Source organism: Convolutriloba macropyga, chromosome 2 (assembly GCF_964194025.1).
Source record: "Convolutriloba macropyga chromosome 2, txConMacr16.3, whole genome shotgun sequence".
NCBI lineage: Eukaryota > Metazoa > Xenacoelomorpha > Acoela > Convolutidae > Convolutriloba > Convolutriloba macropyga.
In genome coordinates, this window is record NC_134469.1 from 30,314,238 (window position 1) to 30,337,322 (window position 23,085).

Genomic DNA, 23,085 nt, shown 5'->3' on the forward strand with positions numbered 1-23,085 from the left:
TGTGTGTTGTTTGTTTGTGTGTGTGTTGTTTGTGTTTGTGTGTTGTTGTGTGTGTGCGCATGTGTGTGTGTGTTGTGTGTGTGTGTGTGTGTGTGTGTGTGTGTATGTGTGTGTGTTATGTGTGAGTTGTGTGTGTGCGTGTGTTTTGTGTGTGTTAACTAGGTGTGTATTGTTTGATGGTTAGCATACGGAAATTTGTGGACTGTTTCTTGTGAATTCTTTATATATAAAAAGGGGGAAGATTCACCCAGGAACAACACTATTTAGTCGATGGAATGTAATTGTGGTTATTTCGGAGGTCGGTAGCGAATTGTAATGTAGCATAAGGATTAGTAAAAAAAATGTTTGGGAGCTAACAAATTGTGCTTTGAATGCTTAGGGACACAATGCAACGCTGGACGGAGCAGCACGCTTCAAGAATATTTGAGAGAAGCCAAAAGACCGAGGCCGACTTTGTCGAGTCTTTCACTGGTTAGTACTAGAGAATGAAATCTTGAGGTGTTTAATGCTGCCATAATGGCCTCAGCTACTCCTTTACGTGAAGCTGGTTTGAAGAATTTAGTTAGAATTAAATAATGAATAACCGCTCATCCGTATACAGCATTGGTACATTTCTGTTGTGCACGTTAAAAGTGTATGCCTCAAGACCAAATCTTTTCAGTCCGTTATTAAAACTGTCAGGAAACAATTTGGAACAAAAAGGTAGTTCGATACCGCTTTCGAAGTCAATTGAATTACTCTGGATAGAGTATGACCATCTATAACTGCATTCAGGGGTGGAATAAGCTTACAATGCCAATCAGAAAAAAGCTCTCAAAACAATTTCAATGATGCTTAAAAGACACAAACAAGTGCCATTTGACAAAAGAGTTGCAGGATTGTTTTTTGGAGAAATTTTCAAATGATGCATTATTAATAGCCGCCCTCAGCTTCTCAGCCGGCTATTATAGCGCTCCTATTTTTACAATTCAAAGAATTTGAATTGTATTGGGGCGCTGTCTTTTTTTTACGACTCAAAGAGGAGTATTGGTTTTCTCTCGGTCTTTTTTTTTACAGGAAGTACTATTTGTTCAGGTGGCATTTTGACCTAATAGTGAAAGCGAGGAAAAGTGCCGTGTGAACTGATTTTTCTGATCGAAAGAAGTTTATTGTTCATGCGCTACGTTCAGTGAATGAGTTTTTGACTTTGAAAAGAGTTTTTGAGAGAATGGCGCATATAGATGAGTTTTTAGCCGTTTTTCGTCCATTTGGCCCAATTTTTTTTAATTGTAACTTGGTTTCAGTAGAAGTAAATTTTGATTGACACCGCATAAAAATGCAAACATCTGAAATCGAAGCCACGATGTTTTTGAGATCTTGATAATGCGTTTAAAGTGCAAAATTGGCCCATTTTTCTCAATTTTTTGTCAATTTTTTTTTCATTTTTGCTTCATTTTTGGCTTTTTAAGCGGACTTTATTTTACCAAAGTAGTACATATGTCAACGTCTTTTTGATAATTCCTGAATTGGATCCCTCTTTTGGACGTGAGGTGTTTTTGTTTTATAAAAATGTACACATAATAATCCAATTTTCGCGGTTTTTTTGTCAAAGTTTTCAATTTTTTTGTTTGTATTTTGAGTTTGTTAACCATTAAAAGTATTTTGGTGCTCCATCGTTAGTTTTGGTTTCGTTTGGTTGCTCATTGAGTTGTTTTTGGCCGCAACTCTTTAAAATTCAGTGAAAATTTCTACCATATTTTGAACAGTTTTTTTGCAAATTGTTCTACTGTTTCGCAATTGCGCTCTTTTAACTTCCCTCTACCATTTTTCTATGAATTATAAATTTATTCGCCCTGCCTGTTTTTATAAAACTGAAAATAATTGATTTGAACTTATTTTTTTGTTTCCTTTGAATTTTGTTTGATTTGAACTAATGTTTTTTGTCATTTTCCTTTGAAGTTTTTTTGCAGTTGATTTTACTCAATGTAATATAGTTCTGAGGTTTCGCTACCTTCACTTTTACAAGTTTTGAACAACTCTTTTCTGCGAATATTCTTAGGGCTTGAAGAATACGTGAAGCTGGTTTGAAGAATTTAGTTAGAATTAAATAATGAATAACCGCTCATCCGTATACAGCATTGGTACATTTCTGTTGTGCACGTTAAAAGTATGCCTCAAGACCAAATCTTTTCAGTCCGTTATTAAAACTGTCAGGAAACAATTTGGAACAAAAAGGTAGTTCGATACCGCTTTCGAAGTCAATTGAATTACTCTGGATAGAGTATGACCATCTATAACTGCATTCAGGGGTGGAATAAGCTTACAATGCCAATCAGAAAAAAGCTCTCAAAACAATTTCAATGATGCTTAAAAGACACAAACAAGTGCCATTTGACAAAAGAGTTGCAGGATTGTTTTTTGGAGAAATTTTCAAATGATGCATTATTAATAGCCGCCCTCAGCTTCTCAGCCGGCTATTATAGCGCTCCTATTTTTACAATTCAAAGAATTTGAATTGTATTGGGGCGCTGTCTTTTTTTTACGACTCAAAGAGGAGTATTGGTTTTCTCTCGGTCTTTTTTTTACAGGAAGTACTATTTGTTCAGGTGGCGTTTTGACCTAATAGTGAAAGCGAGTAAAAGAGCCGTGTGAACTGATTTTTCTGATCGAAAGAAGTTTATTGTTCATGCGCTACGTTCAGTGAATGACTTTTTGACTTTGAAAAGAGTTTTTGAGAGATTGGCGCATATCGATGAGTTTTTAGCCGTTTTTCGTCCATTTGGCCCAATTTTTTTAATTGTAACTTGGTTTCTTGTAGAAGTAAATTTTGATCGACACCGCATAAAAATGCAAACATCTGAAATCGAAGCCACGATGTTTTTGAGATCTTGATAATGCGTTTAAAGTGCAAAATTGGCCCATTTTTCTCAATTTTTTTGTCAATTTTTGTTTTTGTTTTCACTTTTGCTTCATTTTTGGCTTTTTAAGCGGACTTTATTTTACCAAAGTAGTACATATGTCAACGTCTTTTTGATAATTCCTGAATTGGATCCCTGTTTTGGACGTGAGGTGTTTTTGTTTTTATAAAAATGAAACACATAATAATCCAATTTTCGCGGTTTTTTTGTCAAAGTTTTCAATTTTTTTGTTTGTATTTTGAGTTTGTTAACCATTAAAAGTATTTTGGTGCTCCATCGTTAGTTTTGGTTTCGTTTGGTTGCTCATTGAGTTGTTTTTGGCCGCAACTCTTTAAAATTCAGTGAAAATTTCTACCATATTTTGAACAGTTTTTTTGCAAATTGTTCTACTGTTTCGCAATTGCGCTTTTTTAACTTCTTATTGAGACAGGAGGATGGCTATGTAATCTTCTTAAACCTCGATTGCTTATTAACAAACAAAATCATATTTTCAATCTTTTTCATTTTAAATTTTAATTAGGTTTTCCGATTTAGTTTTGATTTTTCAGAAATGGCGAATTATTTTTAAATGTACGAGGATTGGAATCTCTATCACAATGTATGTGTTCTCCCTATTCTGGCATGTTTCCTTCTACCATTTTTCTATGAATTATAAATTTATTCGCCCTGCCTGTTTTTATAAAACTGAAAATAATTGATTTGAACTAATTTTTTTTTGTCGTTTTCCTTTGAATTTTGTTTGATTTGAACTAATGTTTTTTGTCATTTTCCTTTGAAGTTTTTTTGCAGTTGATTTTACTCAATGTAATATAGTTCTGAGGTTTCGCTACCTTCACTTTTACAAATTTTGAACAACTCTTTTCTGCGAATATTCTTAGGGCTTGGTTTTGGTAAAATACGAATTTAATTAGGTTTTCCGATTTAGTTTTGATTTTTCAGAAATTGCGAATTATTTTTAAATGTCCGAGGATTGGAATCTCTATCACAATGTATGTGTTCTCCCTATTCTGGCATGTTTCCTTCTACCATTTTTCTATGAATTATAAATTTATTCGCCCTGCCTGTTTTTATAAAACTGAAAATAATTGATTTGAACTAATTTTTTTTGTCGTTTTCCTTTGAATTTTGTTTGATTTGAACTAATGTTTTTTGTCATTTTCCTTTGAAGTTTTTTTGCAGTTGATTTTACTCAATGTAATATAGTTCTGAGGTTTCGCTACCTTCACTTTTACAAATTTTGAACAACTCTTTTCTGCGAATATTCTTAGGGCTTGGTTTTGGTAAAATACGAATTTTTGCGTCTGAATATTGTTCTGTCTCTTTAGTTTTTTCATGATTAATTTCGATTTAAGTTTTTTGGTCATTGTTTAGTTTTATCGCGTTCCTTCTGATATGAAGCAACAACTATTGTTAACCTTTAAGCGACAAAGTTTATTTAGTTACTAATTGATTTCTGTTTTGATTGTAAAATAGTATTTCGAAAAAGATTTTTAGAAAATTGAAAAATTTTGTAACAATTTTTGGAATTATCTTGTCTTCATTCACCTTTTTCTTGTAGATTAAAATTTTGGGAGCCTAATATGGCTTGATTTCTGATGCTGGCATACTTTGATGTTTTCAATTGCGTAAAAAGAATTGGATTGTTTTATATGCAGGAGGAATGTAATTTTTAGTTTAGTTGGTTTTGTCTTCATTTGTTGACGGAATTTTTGTTGTTGTTTGTAGACATTTTATTATAAAACAGTTTTTTTGAAAGGTAATTCTTTAATGAAGACGACTCTTCGAGTCGTTTCCGGAATTCTTCCGGCTATGTTTTTTTTTAAGATCTGTTCACACATTTTCATGATTTTTGAAGTCAAATTGAAGCAGTGATTTTGGTCACGCCGAAACAGGAAATGGAGCGAAAAAGCGAGTGGTTTTGCGGCGTGAAATTTTTTCGCTCTAATTTTGAAGTAGAGTGAGAAAACGGCGTTTGAACAAAAATTCGGTTTATCGGTAGTGGTTTTTTGTTCACATGCGGCAGTTTCACTCTGTCTTTTCGAATTTTTGGATCGGATTTTTTTTCTAAATTGTTTTCCCAATCCATTCACAGCTCATTCTAGGCCTAGTTTTTTGTTTGAATTAATTTTTCATTTCTCGCTAGTGTTTCTTTGTTCACATGCGGCTTTTTGACATTGATTTTCTGTTTTTTTTATCTGATTTTTTAAAAAATGTTTTTCTCAATTCACTCATAGTTCATTCTAGGTATAGTTTTTCTGTTTAGTCAACGAAAATTCTTGAATTGTACGTCAGGACTTGTCCTGCTATGTTTTTTACTTCGTCGAACTTTTAGCCGCCCTCATCTTCTCAGCTGGCTATTATAGCGCTCCTATTTTTCTTTACTCCGTCGAACTTTTCGCTTCACCTTTTTGTCGCTTTTTCGACATTTTGCGTGAAATCTTTGACTTCTCTAGGCTAGTTTCACTCTTCTGTCATTCTGCTCAAAGTCCTTTTAAACAGCAGCTGCTTAGCAAAGCAATTCAAAATGAAGGGAGTCAGTATAAAAAATTTAAGGTCAGAAATAGAAATGGGATAAACCCATAAAGCCCATTTTTAGATGCCCGGTACTTGAACTTTGTTCCCATAAGTTTTAGTTACTACCTATAATGCTTATTGGTATTCATACTAGAGCCTGTAGCGTCTCACTGAGAGACAGGAGTATGTTCAACTACGAAATTACATCAAAATAAATCGCACTTAAAAATGTTTTTGTACAAAAATCAATTTTTGATGTTTTCTTTTCTTTCAATCCCAATAGAGGTATGGGAATCAACGGCGGCTATTTTCCGGCAATCTGCCGGGTATGTTTTTAATATAACTGCAAAAATATTGAGGTGCTCGTGGTTTTTACAGTCCAAGAATTGGATTGTATTGGTGCTCTGTCTTTTTTGCAATCCAAGAATTGGATAGTATTGGTGCTCTGTCTTTTTTAAGGTTTTTTCGCACATTTTTCAATGACTTTGATCTTTCCAAACGGGATAAGGCCCGGGCATTAAGTTTCGTTAGAGGCCCAAAGCTGACCTTAGTGGTCCTTCAACTGAGTAGTGGTTTTTTTCACGTAATTAACAAAACCACATAATTTAAAAGTTTTTAAGTTAAACAATGTAAAATGAAAACTACTTAATCGGCAGACTTCATTTTATTTTTTATCTAAAATTGCGTAATTTACAAGATTACTGTCAGGAAACAATTTAGAACAAAAAGGTAATTCGATACCGCTTTCGAAGTCAATTGAATTACTCTGGATAGAGTATGACCATCTATAACTGCATTCGGAGGTGGAATAAGCTTCCAATGCCAATCTGAAAAAAACTCTCAAAACAATTTCAAGGAAAAATAAGAGAGGAAATGCTTAAAAGACACAAACAAGTGCCATTTGACAAAAGAGTTTCAGGATTGTTTTTTGGAGACATTTTCAAATGATGCATTTTTTTAATATAACTGCAAAATATTGAGGTGCTCGTGGTTTTTACAGTCCAAGAATTGGATTGTATTGGTGCTCTGTCTTTTTTACAATCCAGGAATTAGATCGTATTGGTGCTCTGTCTTTTTTAAGATTTTTTCACACATTTTTCAATGACTTTGATCTTTCCAAACGGGATAAGGCCCGGGCATTAAGTTTCGTTAGAGGCCCAAAGCTGACCTTAGTGGTCCTTCAACTGAGTAGTGGTTTTTTTCACGTAATTAACAAAACCACATAATTTAAAAGTTTTTAAGTTAAACAATGTAAAATGAAAACTACTTAATCGGCAGACTTCATTTTATTTTTTATCTAAAATTGCGTAATTTACAAGATTACTGTCAGGAAACAATTTAGAACAAAAAGGTAATTCGATACCGCTTTCGAAGTCAATTGAATTACTCTGGATAGAGTATGACCATCTATAACTGCATTCGGAGGTGGAATAAGCTTCCAATGCCAATCAGAAAAAAACTCTCAAAACAATTTCAAGGAAAAATAAGAGAGGAAATGCTTAAAAGACACAAACAAGTGCCATTTGACAAAAGAGTTTCAGGATTGTTTTTTGGAGACATTTTCAAATGATGCATTTTTTTAATATAACTGCAAAATATTGAGGTGCTCGTGGTTTTTACAGTCCAAGAATTGGATTGTATTGGTGCTCTGTCTTTTTTACAATCCAGGAATTAGATCGTATTGGTGCTCTGTCTTTTTTAAGATTTTTTCACACATTTTTCAATGACTTTGATCTTTCCAAACGGGATAAGGCCCGGGCATTAAGTTTCGTTAGAGGCCCAAAGCTGACCTTAGTGGTCCTTCAACTGAGTAGTGGTTTTTTTCACGTAATTAACAAAACCACATAATTTAAAAGTTTTTAAGTTAAACAATGTAAAATGAAAACTACTTAATCGGCAGACTTCATTTTATTTTTTATCTAAAATTGCGTAATTTACAAGATTACTGTCAGGAAACAATTTAGAACAAAAAGGTAATTCGATACCGCTTTCGAAGTCAATTGAATTACTCTGGATAGAGTATGACCATCTATAACTGCATTCGGAGGTGGAATAAGCTTCCAATGCCAATCAGAAAAAAACTCTCAAAACAATTTCAAGGAAAAATAAGAGAGGAAATGCTTAAAAGACACAAACAAGTGCCATTTGACAAAAGAGTTTCAGGATTGTTTTTTGGAGACATTTTCAAATGATGCATTTTTTTAATATAACTGCAAAATATTGAGGTGCTCGTGGTTTTTACAGTCCAAGAATTGGATTGTATTGGTGCTCTGTCTTTTTTACAATCCAGGAATTAGATCGTATTGGTGCTCTGTCTTTTTTAAGATTTTTTCGCACATTTTTCAATGACTTTGATCTTTCCAAATGGGATAAGGCTCGGGCATTAAGTTTCATTAGAGGCCCAATGTAAAATGAAAACTACTTAATCGGCAGACTTCATTTTATCTTTTTATCTAAAATCGCGTATTTTACACGATTTTGTCCAATGTTTAAAAAGTTATTGGATACCACATGTAAACCACTACTATTGTCTATATCGTTAAAAAAACAAAAAGAAGTACTTACCATGTATCTCCATTGAATAAAAAAAAGTGTGTTTATATGCAGTTTGTGTGTGCATCTGTGATGCAGTTCCACCGATCTACGAGACTATATCAACCATTTTTTGCCATCACTACTAACACTTTTAACCTTTTTAATTAAAACTAATGCTTGGCACATAAAATCAGCAACAGCAGCATTAAATTTAAAATTAGGTTGTATTAGTGGTGGTCCTATATGATCACTTTGATATCTAGGATCAAATGATATCTGTGTTATCTGATGATGGAATTATCAAATAATATCTGTGGTCCTATATGATCACTTTGATATCTAGGATCAAATTATATCTAGGATCTTTGATATCTGTGCATCTGTGATGCAGTTTCACCGATCTACGAGACTATATCAACTATTTTTTACCACTTTAAATACATATATTTACCACTTTAAGTACATATATTCCATCATCATTCCTAAATGTTCTATAATTAATAGCCGCCCTCATCTTCTCAGCCGGCTATTATAGCGCTCCTTTTTTGCTTCCTCGAACAAATGTTTCACTTTACCTAATTTTGTCGCTTTTCAATATTTTGCGTGAAATATTTTACTTCTCTAGGCTAGTTTATCTCTTCTCTCATTCTGCTAAAAGTGATTTTCAACATCAGTTGCTCAGAAAAGCAATTCAAAATGAACAGAGTCGGTATAAAAATTTGAAATCAGAAATAGAAACGGGATAAACACAAAGCCCAATTTTAGATGCCCGCTATTTGAACGTCGTTCCTGTAAGTCTAAGTTACCATCTCTAATGCTTAATGGCATTGATGGTAGTCTCTGTAGCCTCTCTCTCAGAAGCAGAAGTACGTATGTTCAACTACGAAATCCCATCACAATAAATCGGACTTAAAAAATGTTTTTGTAAAATTTTTTTCAATATCTTCTGTTCTTTCAATCCTAATCATGCTTATTGGAATCAACGGCGGCTAGTTTCCGGCAATCTGTTGGGTATGTTTTATAAATGGTTTAATTTTATCAGGTAATCAATTATAGTCCTTATCAAAATTCACTATCTTTAAACAGCTCATTTAAGTGTTAACCCCATAATTTATCTTCAGAATCTTCAGAATAAAATCACTACCAATCTTGCAATCATTTTCGTTAACATCCATTATGTCAAATGTTCTTGAATCATTAGCTTTCTCATTAACAGTAGTATTCTCAAAACCAACTATTATAAATTTTGGTCTTTCCACGCCACTCTCAATACCAAGATCAAACCAAAAGTTGGTAGCATTAGGTACTTTTTCTATAGAATTTCTTTCATTAATAATAACTGAAATCTTGTTTTTTGAATCTTTTTGTACAATTATTTTCTAATCATCCAGGGTCATTACTAGGTACACGGGAAGATATATCTTTAATACTTCTAAATGCATCATTTACAACAGCACCTGCTCTAAGCAATGCTCTATCATTATCATTTTTTGTAGTATTAGTTTAAATTCTCAGCCATATATAATCTTATCTAAATCATAAATAAAACCAATAGATCACTCATCTTATACATATGTCTTTTCTCACCAGCATCATGACAATCTTTAAGTTGATTATATCTTTCTTCTTGATTATTAACAAAACCACTTTCAAATTCGTCCAGTACTATTTAGTAACTTATACATTAATCGTTTAAGATGACATTAATCTAAATTTTCAATTGTTCTACGACCTCTTTTTTCAAGTTTAATTTAACTAAACATCCATAATAAGATGAACTTCTATACTACCATCAGCAGCAAAAACACCAACATCAGTACCATCAACTCTTGTTATCATTTTTTAATATTAACTTGGATCCTAAACCATATATAATCTTTTCTAAATCTTTTCAAAACCAAATAGATCACTCATTTCAATCATCATATACATATGGTGTTTTCTGTAGCAGCATGGTCACCTTTTAATTGTTTATCTCTCTCAGTTTGACTTCTAACAAAACCACTTTCATTCATCACTAGTACTATTAAGCAATTTATGCATCCATAGATTAGGATGGCAATGATTTATGTATTCAATTGTTCTACCACCACTTGATTCAAGTTTAATCAAACTGAACAATGCAATCATATCATAATTAACCAATGTAATATTAGCATAGTTTGCAAATCTACCTCATTTATTCTTGAAATTCAATGTCATAGATAAATATCTTGAATATTCAAATGGTTTTCTCTATTTAGAATGATATTGTATGTATGTATTAACTGTGTTCATAGTTGGCAGATTATGTGATTTGTTTTTTATGATCTTACTTTTGTGTATCTCAATCTCATAGTTATAAGTTGTGTGTAAATCAAAGCCCATTTTTTAGTTATTTTTTTAAAAAAAGATAGAATAGACTGTATTGAATTTAATATTAGAGATGAAATGGTCGCAAAATTATCATATGTTATCTCACGATTATGATGGAAATCATTATATATTCTATTTAAAACATTACCTCTCTGTTCAAATAATATAAATAGATTACAATTTTCTCGAACGCATTTGCTATCTGTTGAGAACATTTTTTGATTAAGATTTTCAATATAACAATTACTATGTCTACCTCTACAGGAGTATTTCTAATAATTTTTTCTTTAGAATCTACATCATCAAATATCATATGCTTCTTTTTATCTTTAGGTTATTTGTCAGGTTTTGGTAGATCTTTTTATGTCTTTAATAAATTTAACACTACCACTTTCAATGTCATTATACTGATCACCAATAGGTCCAATGATATATAATACGCCAAATATAATCTAGTGATGTTTAGATTTTTTAATAGATGTGTCTTACCATATACACTTGGTCCTGATATCATGCATCTTAAAATTTTCTGGGAATGATATAAATTTTATTACTAATAATACTACTATTCACGTAGTGGCAACTCTGTTGATCAGTGAAAGCGCTTTGCAGATTACTACTATTAGTATTACTAATATTAATATTGTCGCTATTGTTACTATTATTATCACTACTACTATCAATATTAGTTCTACTATCAATGTTTTTAACACTTTTATTATCACTATCCACACAGTGATAACTTCTTTGATCTGCGAAGCAGCTGGGTTTACCACAGAGAGTCTGTTCACAGATCACTACAACATAAACAATCACGCTTTCTAGATTAACTAAAATATTGCGATTACTCTTTATTTTAAATCCTTGATAGTTCATGGAACAAAATAGTTCATATATAAACAATAAGCACCACAATAAGACTCGATATTTTTGTTGTATTTTTTGATCTGATCCTTGATCAAAACATTTTCTGGAATTTTTGGTGGTGTTTCTACACCAAAACTATCAAAGTAATAAACACCTCCATTTCTCATAACTGAAACCCAATGTATACCTTCACTTGGGTGTAGATTAACGATGTTTTTTATACTCCTAAAATGGGGGTGTATTTTGGCGTGTTCGTTTTTGTATTTATTACTGCATTTTTTAATACCACCACACCAAATAAATATACTAAATGAGAAAAAGTGTTTAAAGGATATGAAAATTAGTTAATGAGTTAAAGAATTTAAAATTGAAAAGGCAACACTGCGCACAATTGTTTATGGTGTTACTGGTAGTGGTAGAACATATTTTGCTAGAGACTATTTAGAGTTATATAACAATGACAATGTCGAAGTTATTGACAATGTTGATAATAATAATGATAATAGTGATGATAATAACAATGAGAATCAGCGAAGCTGCGACAAAGTTGTAGGTGAAACATCACTTACTGTTTCAACTGAATGGTTTTTAAATCCTTTCGCTCAATGATTTACGCAAGATAGTGAATACAGTCAAGGTCAAAAGAGCAAAACCCAAAGAGACGAAATAAACCAATAAAGCCCGGCCATTAAGTCATGGAGAATTATGTTATCAAAGTTCATTAGAGTTTGCTAGCTGTCATTGTTATTAAGCTTATTAGCTTTCAGTTTAGAAGCTGATTTAAGTATGGTCTTAGAATCCAAATGAAACTGCTAGCCGAATTAGAACATTTTTTGAAAAAAAATTCGGTCAATTCATTTCTTTTTTTTTCTGTTCCAATCCCGATGTGCATCAAGCGCGTCAACGGCGGCTATTTTCCGGCAATCTACCGGCTATGTTATTTTTTGTAGCAATAGTGGACGGCGACACTTACGAGGAGATCTACGACAGAGTGAAGAGAGTGATCTCAACACACTCTGGCTCATCCATCTGGGTGCCATCGAAGGAGAAACTCATGTGAACTAGCAACCGCGCCAACCATTACCCATTCACAAGTCAAACACCCAACTCAAACAACGCAATACAACTGATAAACTAGCTCACCCCAAACAAGCCACTTCTCGCAATTGTGACGCCATTACAAATAACCAATTGACAAGCATTTGGGACAATAGCAAATTTCGATAAACGCTTATAAATAGAATTGATATTTGGGGAAATTTAAAATTATAAAAGGTTTTGTAAATAGTGTTTGTAAGCCTGCAAATTTGAACAACTAATATTCTTAATCATTTTAGTGAAATGCTATCATAGTTTAAATAGACGTCGGACGGACTGTGCATTGTATTGTTGTTGGATATACAGCGATTAAATAATTTTTGCGGCCTGATATCTTCCTGTAAGCTGAGCATCGCTATATAGGGGTGCTCTTGGATTTTACGACTCGAAGAGTAGTATTGGTTTTCTTGAGGTGTTTAATAGCCGCCCTCATCTTCTCAGCGCGCTATTATAGCGCTCCTATTTTTACGACTCGAAGAGGAGTATTGGTTTTCTTGAGATTTTTTTTACCGGAAGTACTATTCGTTCAGACGCTGTTTTGACCTAAAAGCGAAAGCAAGTAAAATTGCCGCGTGAAATAATTTTTTCTGAGCGAGAGAAGTTTTTTGATCATGCGCTGCGTTTAGTGAATGACTTTTTGACCTCGAAAAGTAGTTTTTGACTGAATGGCACATATAGATAACCGTTTTTAGCCGTTTTTTCGTCTAAGTTGCCCAGTTTTTTTTGCTTGTAATTCAATTTTTTGTAAAATAATTATTAATCGATGCCTTATTGAAATGCAAACCCCGGAAATTGATAGCACGGTATTTTGCATAGCCTGAAATTGCGTTTCAAGTTCGAAATTGGCACATATTTCTTTATTTTTTAGTTAATTTTTGGCTTTTTGTTCTATTAATTTCTTCATTTTTGGGTCTTTTAGCTGTCTTCTTGTCGCAAATCAGTTAGTGTGGCAACTTCCATTTGATAATTCATTTATTCAATGCCTCTTTCCACCTCGATGTAATTTTGTTTCATAAAATTGCACATTTGCTAATCCGATTTTCGTTGTTTTTTGCCAATTTTTCTCAGTTTTTTGTTTGTATTTTGATTTTAATTACTAGAAATAGTATTTTGGAGAACATGAGGGAGTTTAATTTTGTTTCAATAAAAATTCAATCATTTTTTGGTATTAAGTTTTTGAAAAACAATTTTTTTTCATAAATGCAGTCTTAAACATTTTTGAGCACTTTTTGCAAAATGTTTCATTGTTTCGTATGTTTGAATTCTGCTTTTTCTTTTGATTCAGTTCAGGAAGTTGGATTTTTGTCTCGGATGATTCGTCGTGGTCTTTTCTTTGTCTCGAATGCTGAACAATGAAATGTATTCGTTTTTCTTGATTTTTTAAATTTGATTTTTAAATTTCAATAATCAAGAATTGGTCTTTTGTTACGATGTTCCTAACATTGTGTCCATATTGTTCACATTCTAGTTTGAATCATTCTAGTTTTGTCCTGGCACCTACTTGTATATTCGTTATATCGATTTTTTCAGTTGTTAAAAAATTGAATGAATTCAGCTTATTCTTAGAATTGGTTTGCAATTGATTTAATTCAACATAAGGCAGTACTGGGAGTTTTCTAGAAAGCCTTTTCTAACATTTCTACTTATTACTTTTCATTGCAATTTTCTTCCGGGCTTGGTATTGTTTTCAGACGATTGTTTGCTTTTGATTATTATTCTGGTCCTTTTGTTTTTCTATGATTAATTTAATTTTTGAATTAGTATGAAATCTTGTTGTCTAGCATATATACAACAAGGAAGAAGTATGTATTGTTTTTGTCTTAACTGCAGTGATTAGAAATCTAATTGTAGTGGTTCTCTGATTCTTAAGTTTGAGCACTCTTTTTCGAATAATTTTAATTTTCCTGTCGTTTAATTTTTATCTGCTGTTTGCTTTCGCGATATCTTTGAGATTAGAATCATGAATTATCTGAGGGCAATTGATAGCCCTGTCAGCTTTTTCAGCCTATCAGTTTTTTGACCATCCTAAAAATTTCGGACTTTTTTGATGGTACCAAACGTTTTCAATAATATAAAATTTTGCTTCATTTTCTTTTGGTGACAGTGGTTTAAATTTCACCGATATTTAGATCATACCTGGGGATGTAATGAGCTAATGGTTCAATACAAAAAAGTAATGGATTCAGCTTTTGAAGTTTTGGCGCTTCGAGTCGCTTCCGGAATTCTTCCGACTATGTTTTTTTACTTCAACGAATAAAAAAATGTTTCGCTTTACCTCATTTTGCCGCTTTTTCAACATTTTGCGTGAAACCTTTTCGACTTCTCTAGGCTTTTTTTTTTACAGGAAGTACTTCTCGGTCTATTTTTTTTTACAGGAAGTACTATTTGTTCAGGTGGCGTTTTGACCTAATAGTGAAAGCGAGTAAAAGTGCCGTGTGAACTGATTTTTCTGACCGAAAGAAGTTTATTGTTCATGCGCTACGTTCAGTGAATGACTTTTTGACTTTGAAAAGAGTTTTTGAGAGATTGGCGCATATAGATGAGTTTTTAGCCGTTTTTCGTCCATTTGGCCCAATTTTTTTAATTGTAACTTGGTTTCTTGTAGAAGTAATTTTTGATCGATACCGCATAAAAATGCAAACATCTGAAATCGAAGCCACAATGTTTTTGAGATCTTGATAATGCGTTTAAAGTGCAAAATTGGCCCATTTTTCTCAATTTTTTTTGTCAATTTTTGTTTTTTTTTCATTTATTGCTTCATTTTTGGCTTTTTAAGCGGACTCTATTTTACGAAAGTAGAACATATGTCAACATCTTTTTGATAATTCTTGAATTGGATCCCTCTTTTGGACGTGAGGTGTTTTTGTTTTTATAAAAATGTACACATAATAATCCAATTTTCGCGGTTTTTTTGTCAAAGTTTTCATTTTTTTTGTATTTTGAGTTTATTAACCATTAAAAGTGCTTTGGTGCTCCATCATTAGTTTTGGTTTCGTTTGGTTGCTCATTGAGTTGTTTTTGGCCGCAACTCTTTAAAATTCAGTGAAAATTTCTACCATATTTTGAACAGTTTTTTTTGCAAATTATTCTACTGTTTCGCAATTGCGCTCTTTTAACTTCTTATTGAGACAGGAGGATGGGTATGTAATCTTCATAAACCTCGATTGCCTATTAACAAACAAAATCATATTTTCAATCTTTTTCATTTTAAATTTTAATTAGGTTTTCCTATTTAGTTTTGATTTTTCAGAAATTGCGAATTATTTTTTTTTAAATGTACGAGGAATGTAATCTTTATCACAATGTATGTGTTCTCCCTAATCTGGCATTGTCCTTCTACCATTTTCCTATGAATTATAGTTTTATTCGCCCTGCCTGTTTTTATAAAACTGAAAACAATTGATTTGAACTATTTTTTTTGTCGTTTTCCTTTGAATTTTGTTTGATTTGAACTAATGTTTTTTGTCATTTTCCTTTGAAGTTTTTTTGCCGTTGATTTTACTCAATGTAATATAGTTCTGAGGTTTTGCTACCTTTTTTTTTGAATAACGCTTTTCTGCGAATATTCTTAGGGCTTGGTTTTGGTAAAATACGAATTTTTGCGTCTGAATATTGTTCCGTCTCTTTAGTTTTTTCATTAATTTCGATTTAAGTTTTTTGGTCATTGTTTAGTTTTATCGCGTTCCTTCTGATATGAAGCGACAACTATTGTTAACCTTTAATCGACAAAATTTATTTAGTTACTAATTGATTTCTGTTTTGATTGTAAAATAGTATTTCGATTAAGAGTTTTCGAAAATTGAAAAATTTTGTAACAATTTTTGGAATTATCTTTCAGTATTCACCTTTTGCGTGTAAATTAAATTTTTGGGAGCCTAATATGGCTTGATTTCTGATGCTGGCATACTTTGATGTTTTCAATTGCGTAAAAAGAATTGGATTGTTTTATATGCAGGAGGAATGTAATTTTTAGTTTAGTTGGTTTTGTCTTCATTTTTTGACGGAATTTTTGTTGTTGTTTGTAGACATTTTATTATAAAACAGTTTAATTGAAAGGTAATTCTTTCATGAAGACGACTCTTCGAGTCGTTTCCGGAATTCTTCCGGGTATGTTTTTTTTTAAAATCTGTTCACACATTTTCATGATTTTTGAAGTCAAATTGGAGCAGTGATTTTGGTCACGCCGAAACAGGAAATGGAGTGAAAAAGCGAGTGGTTTTGCGGCGTGAATTTTTCGCTCTAATTTTAAAGTAGAGTGAGAAAACGGTGTTTGAACAAAAATTCGGTTTCTCGGTAGCGGTTTTTTTGTTCACATGCGGCATTTTGACATTGATTTTCTGTTTTTTTTTTATCTGATTTTTTGAAAAAGTGTTTTTCTCAATTCACTAATAGTTCATTCTAGGTATAGTTTTTCTGTTTAGTCAATGAAAATTCTTTGAATTGTACGTCAGGACTTGTCCTGCTATGTTTTTTTACTTCGTCGAACTTTTTTCGCTTTACCTTTTTGTCGCTTTTTCGACATTTTGCGTGAAATCTTTTTGACTTCTCTAGGCTAGTTTCAATCTTCTGTCATTCTGCTCAAAGTCCTTTTAAACAGCAGCTGCTTAGCAAAGCAATTCAATATGAAGGGAGTCCGTATAAAAAAATTAAAATCAGAAACAGAAATGGGATAAATCCATAAAGCCCATTTTTAGATGCCCGGTACTCAAACTTAGTTCTCATAAGTTTTAGTTACTACCTATAATGCTCATTGGTATTCATGCTAGACCCTGTAGCCTCTCACTGAGAGACAGGAGTATGTTCAACTACGAAATGACATCAAAATAAATCGCACTTAAAAATGTTTTTGCACAAAAATCAATTTTTGTTGATGTTTTCTTTTCTTTCAATCCCAATAGAGAAATGGGAATCAACGGCGGCTATTTTCCGGAAATCTGCCGGGTATGTTTTTAATATAACTGCAAAAATATTGAGGTGCTCGTGGTTTTTACAGTCCAAGAATTGGATTGTATTGGTGCTCTGTCTTTTTTGCAATCCAAGAATTGGATAGTATTGGTGCTCTGTCTTTTTTAAGGTTTTTTCGCACATTTTTCAATGACTTTGATCTTTCCAAACGGGATAAGGCCCGGGCATTAAGTTTCGTTAGAGGCCCAAAGCTGACCTTAGTGGTCCTTCAACTGAGTAGTGGTTTTTTTCACGTAATTAACAAAACCACATAATTTAAAAGTTTTTAAGTTAAACAATGTAAAATGAAAACTACTTAATCGGCAGACTTCATTTTATTTTTTATCTAAAATTGCGTAATTTACAAGATTACTGTCAGGAAACAATTTAGAACAAAAAGGTAATTCGATACCGCTTTCGAAGTCAATTGAATTACTCTGGATAGAGTATGACCATCTATAACTGCATTCGGAGGTGGAATAAGCTTCCAATGCCAATCAGAAAAAAACTCTCAAAACAATTTCAAGGAAAAATAAGAGAGGAAATGCTTAAAAGACACAAACAAGTGCCATTTGACAAAAGAGTTTCAGGATTGTTTTTTGGAGACATTTTCAAATGATGCATTTTTTTAATATAACTGCAAAATATTGAGGTGCTCGTGGTTTTTACAGTCCAAGAATTGGATTGTATTGGTGCTCTGTCTTTTTTACAATCCAGGAATTAGATCGTATTGGTGCTCTGTCTTTTTTAAGATTTTTTCGCACATTTTTCAATGACTTTGATCTTTCCAAACGGGATAAGGCCCGGGCATTAAGTTTCGTTAGAGGCCCAAAGCTGACCTTAGTGGTCCTTCAACTGAGTAGTGGTTTTTTTCACGTAATTAACAAAACCACATAATTTAAAAGTTTTTAAGTTAAACAATGTAAAATGAAAACTACTTAATCGGCAGACTTCATTTTATTTTTTATCTAAAATTGCGTAATTTACAAGATTACTGTCAGGAAACAATTTAGAACAAAAAGGTAATTCGATACCGCTTTCGAAGTCAATTGAATTACTGTGGATAGAGTATGACCATCTATAACTGCATTCGGAGGTGGAATAAGCTTCCAATGCCAATCAGAAAAAAAACTCTCAAAACAGTTTCAAGGAAAAATAAGAGAGGAAATGCTTAAAAGACACAAACAAGTGCCATTTGACAAAAGAGTTTCAGGATTGTTTTTTGGAGACATTTTCAAATATGCATTATTTTAATATAACTGCAAAATATTGAGGTGCTCGTGGTTTTTACAGTCGAAGAATTGGATTGTATTGGTGCTCTGTCTTTCTTACAATCCAGGAATTAGATCGTATTGGTGCTCTGTCTTTTTAAAGATTTTTTCGCACGTTTTTCAATGACTTTGATCTTTCAAAATGGGATAAGGCTCGGGCATTAAGTTTCATTAGAGGCCCAATGTAAAATGAAAACTACTTAATCGGCAGACTTCATTTTATCTTTTTATCTAAAATCGCGTATTTTACACGATTTTGTCCAATGTTTAAAAAGTTATTGGATACCACATGTAAACCACTACTATTGTCTATATCGTTAAAAAACAAAAAGAAGTACTTACCATGTATCTCCATTGAATAAAGCAAAGTGTGTTTATATGCAGTTTGTGTGTGCATCTGTGATTGCAGTTCCACCGATCTACGAGACTATATCAACCATTTTTTGCCGTCACTACTAGCAGTTTTAACCTTTTTACTTAAAACTAATGCATGGAACATAAAATCAGCAACTGCAGCATTAAATTTAAAATTAGGTTGTATTAGTGGTGGTCCTATATGATCACTTTGATATCTAGGACCAAATGATATCTGTGTTATCTGATGATGGAATTATCAAATGATATCTGTGGTCCTATATGATCACTTTGATATCTGGGATCAAATTATAGCTAGGATCTTTGATATCTGTGCATCTGTGATGCAGTTTCACCGATCTACGAGACTATATCAACCATTTTTACCATTTTAAATACATATATTTACCACTTTAAGTACATATATTCCATCATCGTTCCTAAATGTTCTATAATTAATAGCCGCCCTCATCTTCTCAGCCGGCTATTTTAGCGCTCCTTTTTTACTTCCTCGAACAAATGTTTCGCTTTACCTAATTTAGTTGCTTTTTCAATATTTTGCGTGAAATATTTTACTTCTCTAGGCTAGTTTATCTCTTCTCTCATTCTGCTAAAAGTGATTTTCAACATCAGTTGCTCAGAAAAGCAATTCAAAATGAACAGAGTCGGTATGAAAATTTGAAATCAGAAATAGAAACGGGATAAACACATAAAGCCCAATTTTAGATGCCCGCTATTTGAACGTCGTTCCTGTAAGTCTTAGTTACCATCTCTAATGCTTGTTGGCATTGATGGTAGTCCCTCTAGCCTCTCTCTCAGAAGCAGAAGTACGTATGTTCAACTACGAAATCCCATCAAAATAAATCGGACTTAAAAAATGTTTTTGTACAAAATTTTTTTCAATATCTTCTGTTCTTTCAATCCCAATCATGCTTATTGGAATCAACGGCGGCTAGTTTCCGACAATCTGTTGGGTATGTTTTATAAATGGTTTAATTTTATCAGGTAATCAATTATAGTCTTTATCAAAATTCACTATCTTTAAACACCTCATTTATGTGTTAACCCCATAATTTATATAATTTCCTATCTTCAGAATAAAATCACTACCAATCTTACAATCATTTTCATTAACATCCATTATGTCAAATGTACTTGAATCATTAACTTTCTCATTAACAATAATATTCTCAAAACCAACTATTATAAATTTTGGTCTTTCCACGCCACTCTCAATACTAAGATCAAACCAGATGTTGGTAGCATTAGGTACTTTCTTATAGAATTTCTTTCATTAATAATAACTGAAATCTGGTTTTTCGAATCCTTTTTGTACAATTATTTTCTATTCATCCAGGGTCATTACTAGGTACACCGCAAGATATATCTTTAATACTTATAAATGCATCATTTACAACAGCACCTGCTCTAAGCAATGCTCTATCATTATCATTTTTTGTAGTATTAGTTAAATTTTAAGCCATATATAATCTTATCTAAATCATAAATAAAACAAATAGATCACTCATCTTATACATATGTCTTTTCTCACCAGCATCATGACAATCTGTAAGTTGATTATATCTTTCTTCTTGATTATTAACAAAACCACTTTCAAATTCGTCCAGTACTATTTAGTAACTTATACATTAATCGTTTAAGATGACATTGATCTAGATATTAAATTGTTCTACGACCTCTTGTTTCAAGTTAAATTTAACTAAACATCCATAATAAGATGAACTTCTATACTACCATCAGCAGCAAAAACACCAACAGTACCATCAACTCTTGTTATCATTTTTTAATATTAACCTGGATCCTAAACCATATATAATCTTTTCCAAATCTTTAACAAAACCAAATAGATCACTCATCTCAATCATCATATAGATATGGTATTTTCTGTAGCAGCATGGTCACCTTTTAATTGTTTATCTCTCTCAGTTTGACTTCTAACAAATCCACTCTCATTCATCACTAGTACTATTAAGCAATTTATGCATCCGTAGATTAGGATGGCAATGATTTATGTATTCAGTTGTTCTACCACCACTTGATTCAAGTTTAATCAAACTGAACAATGCAATCATACCATAATTAACCAATGTAATATTAGCATAGTTTGCAAATCTACCTCTTTTATTCTTCAAATTCAATGTCATAGATAAATATCATGTATATTGAAATGGTTGTCTCTATTTAGAATGATATTGTATGTATGTAATAACTGTGTTCATAGTTGGCAGATTATGTGGTTTGTTTTTTATGATCTCATATAGACTGTATTGAGTTTAATATTAGAGATGAAATGGTCGCAAAATTATCATATGTTATCTCACGATTATGATGGAAATCATTATATATTCTATTTAAAACATTACCTCTCTGTTCAAATAATATAAATAGATTACAATTTTCTTGAACGCATTTGCTATCTGTTGAGAACATTTTTTGATTAAGATTTTCAATATAACAATTACTATGTCTACCTCTACCTCTACATCATCAAATATCATATGCTTCTTTTTATCTTTAGGTTATTTGTCAGGTTTTGGTAGATCTTTTTATATCTTTAATAAATTTAACACTACCACTTTCAATGTCATTATACTGATCACCAATAGGTCCAATGATATATAATACACCAAATATAATCTAGTGATGTTTAGATTTTTTAATAGATGTGTCTTACCATATACACTTGGTCCTGATATCATGCATCTTAAAATTTTCTGGGAATGATATAAATTTTATTACTAATAATACTACTATTCACGTAGTGGCAACTCTGTTGATCAGTGAAAGTGCTTTGCAGATTACTACTATTAGTATTACTAATATTAATACTGTCGCTATTTTTACTATTATTATTATTATCACTACTACTATCAATATTAGTTCTACTATCAATGTTTTTAACACTATTATTAGCACTATCCACACAGTGACAACTTCTTTGATCTGCGAAGGAGCTGGGTTTACCACAGAGAGTCTGTTCACAGATCACTACAACATAAACAATCACGCTTTCTAGATTAACTAAAATATTGCGATTACTCTTTATTTTAAATCCTTGATAGTTCATGGAACAAGATAGTTCATATATAAACAATAAGCACCACAATAAGACCCGATATTTTTGTTGTATTTTTTGATCGCATCCTAGATCAATACATTTTCTGGAATTTTTGGTGGTGTTTCTACACCAAAACTATCAAAGAAATAAACACCTCCATTTTTGGTGTTACTGGTAGTGGTAGAACATATTTTGCTAGAGACTATTTAGAGTTATATAACAATGACAATGTCGAAGTTATTGACAATGTTGATAATAATAATGATAATAGTGATGATAATAACAATGAGAATCAGCGAAGCTGCGACAAAGTTGTAGGTGAAACATCACTTACTGTTTCAACTGAATGGTTTTTAAATCCTTTCGCTCAATGATTTACGCAAGATAGTGAATACAGTCAAGGTCAAAAGAGCAAAACCTAATAAAGCCCGGCCATTAAGTCATTGAGAATTATGTTATCAAAGTTCATTAGAGTTTGCTAGCTGTCATTGTTATTAAGCTTATTAGCTTTCAGTTTAGAAGCTGATTTAAGTATGGTCTTAGAATCCAAATGAAACTGCTAGCCGAATTGGAACATTTTTTGAAAAAAAATTCGGTCAATTCATTTCTTTTTTTTTCTGTTCCAATCCCGATGTGCATCAAGCGCGTCAACGGCGGCTATTTTCCGGCAATCTACCGGCTATGTTATTTTTTGTAGCAATAGTGGACGGCGACACTTACGAGGAGATCTACGACAGAGTGAAGAGAGTGATCTCAACACACTCTGGCTCATCCATCTGGGTGCCATCGAAGGAGAAACTCATGTGAACTAGCAACCGCGCCAACCATCACCCATTCACAAGTCAAACACCCAACTCAAACAACGCAATATAACTGATAAACTAGCTCACCCCAAACAAGCCACTTCTCGCAATTGTGACGCCATTACAAATAACCAATTGACAAGCATTTGGGACAATAGCAAATTTCGATTAACGCTTATAAATAGAATTGATATTTGGGGAAATTTAAAATTATAAAAGGTTTTGTAAATAGTTTTTGTAAGCCTGCAAATTTGAACAACTAATTTTCTTAATCATTTTAGTGAAATGCTATCATAGTTTAAATAGACGTCGGACTGTGCATTGTGTTGTTGTTGGATATACAGCGATTAATTAATTTTTGCGGCCTG

General features: G+C 32.3%; 1 protein-coding gene across 1 annotated transcript in view; it reads left to right on the forward strand.

The window, feature by feature from the left end:
* The window catches only part of LOC142358609 (disks large homolog 1-like), a 40,528-nt gene extending 27,931 nt beyond the window's left edge, over positions 1–12,597 (forward strand). The window contains exons 9-10 of the mRNA XM_075410051.1: positions 380–471; positions 12,119–12,597. Coding sequence (XP_075266166.1) covers positions 380–471; positions 12,119–12,228 — 202 coding nt within the window. The 3' untranslated portion in view covers positions 12,229–12,597. The remainder of the gene's footprint in view (positions 1–379; positions 472–12,118) is intronic.
* Positions 12,598–23,085: the final 10,488 nt, after the last annotated feature.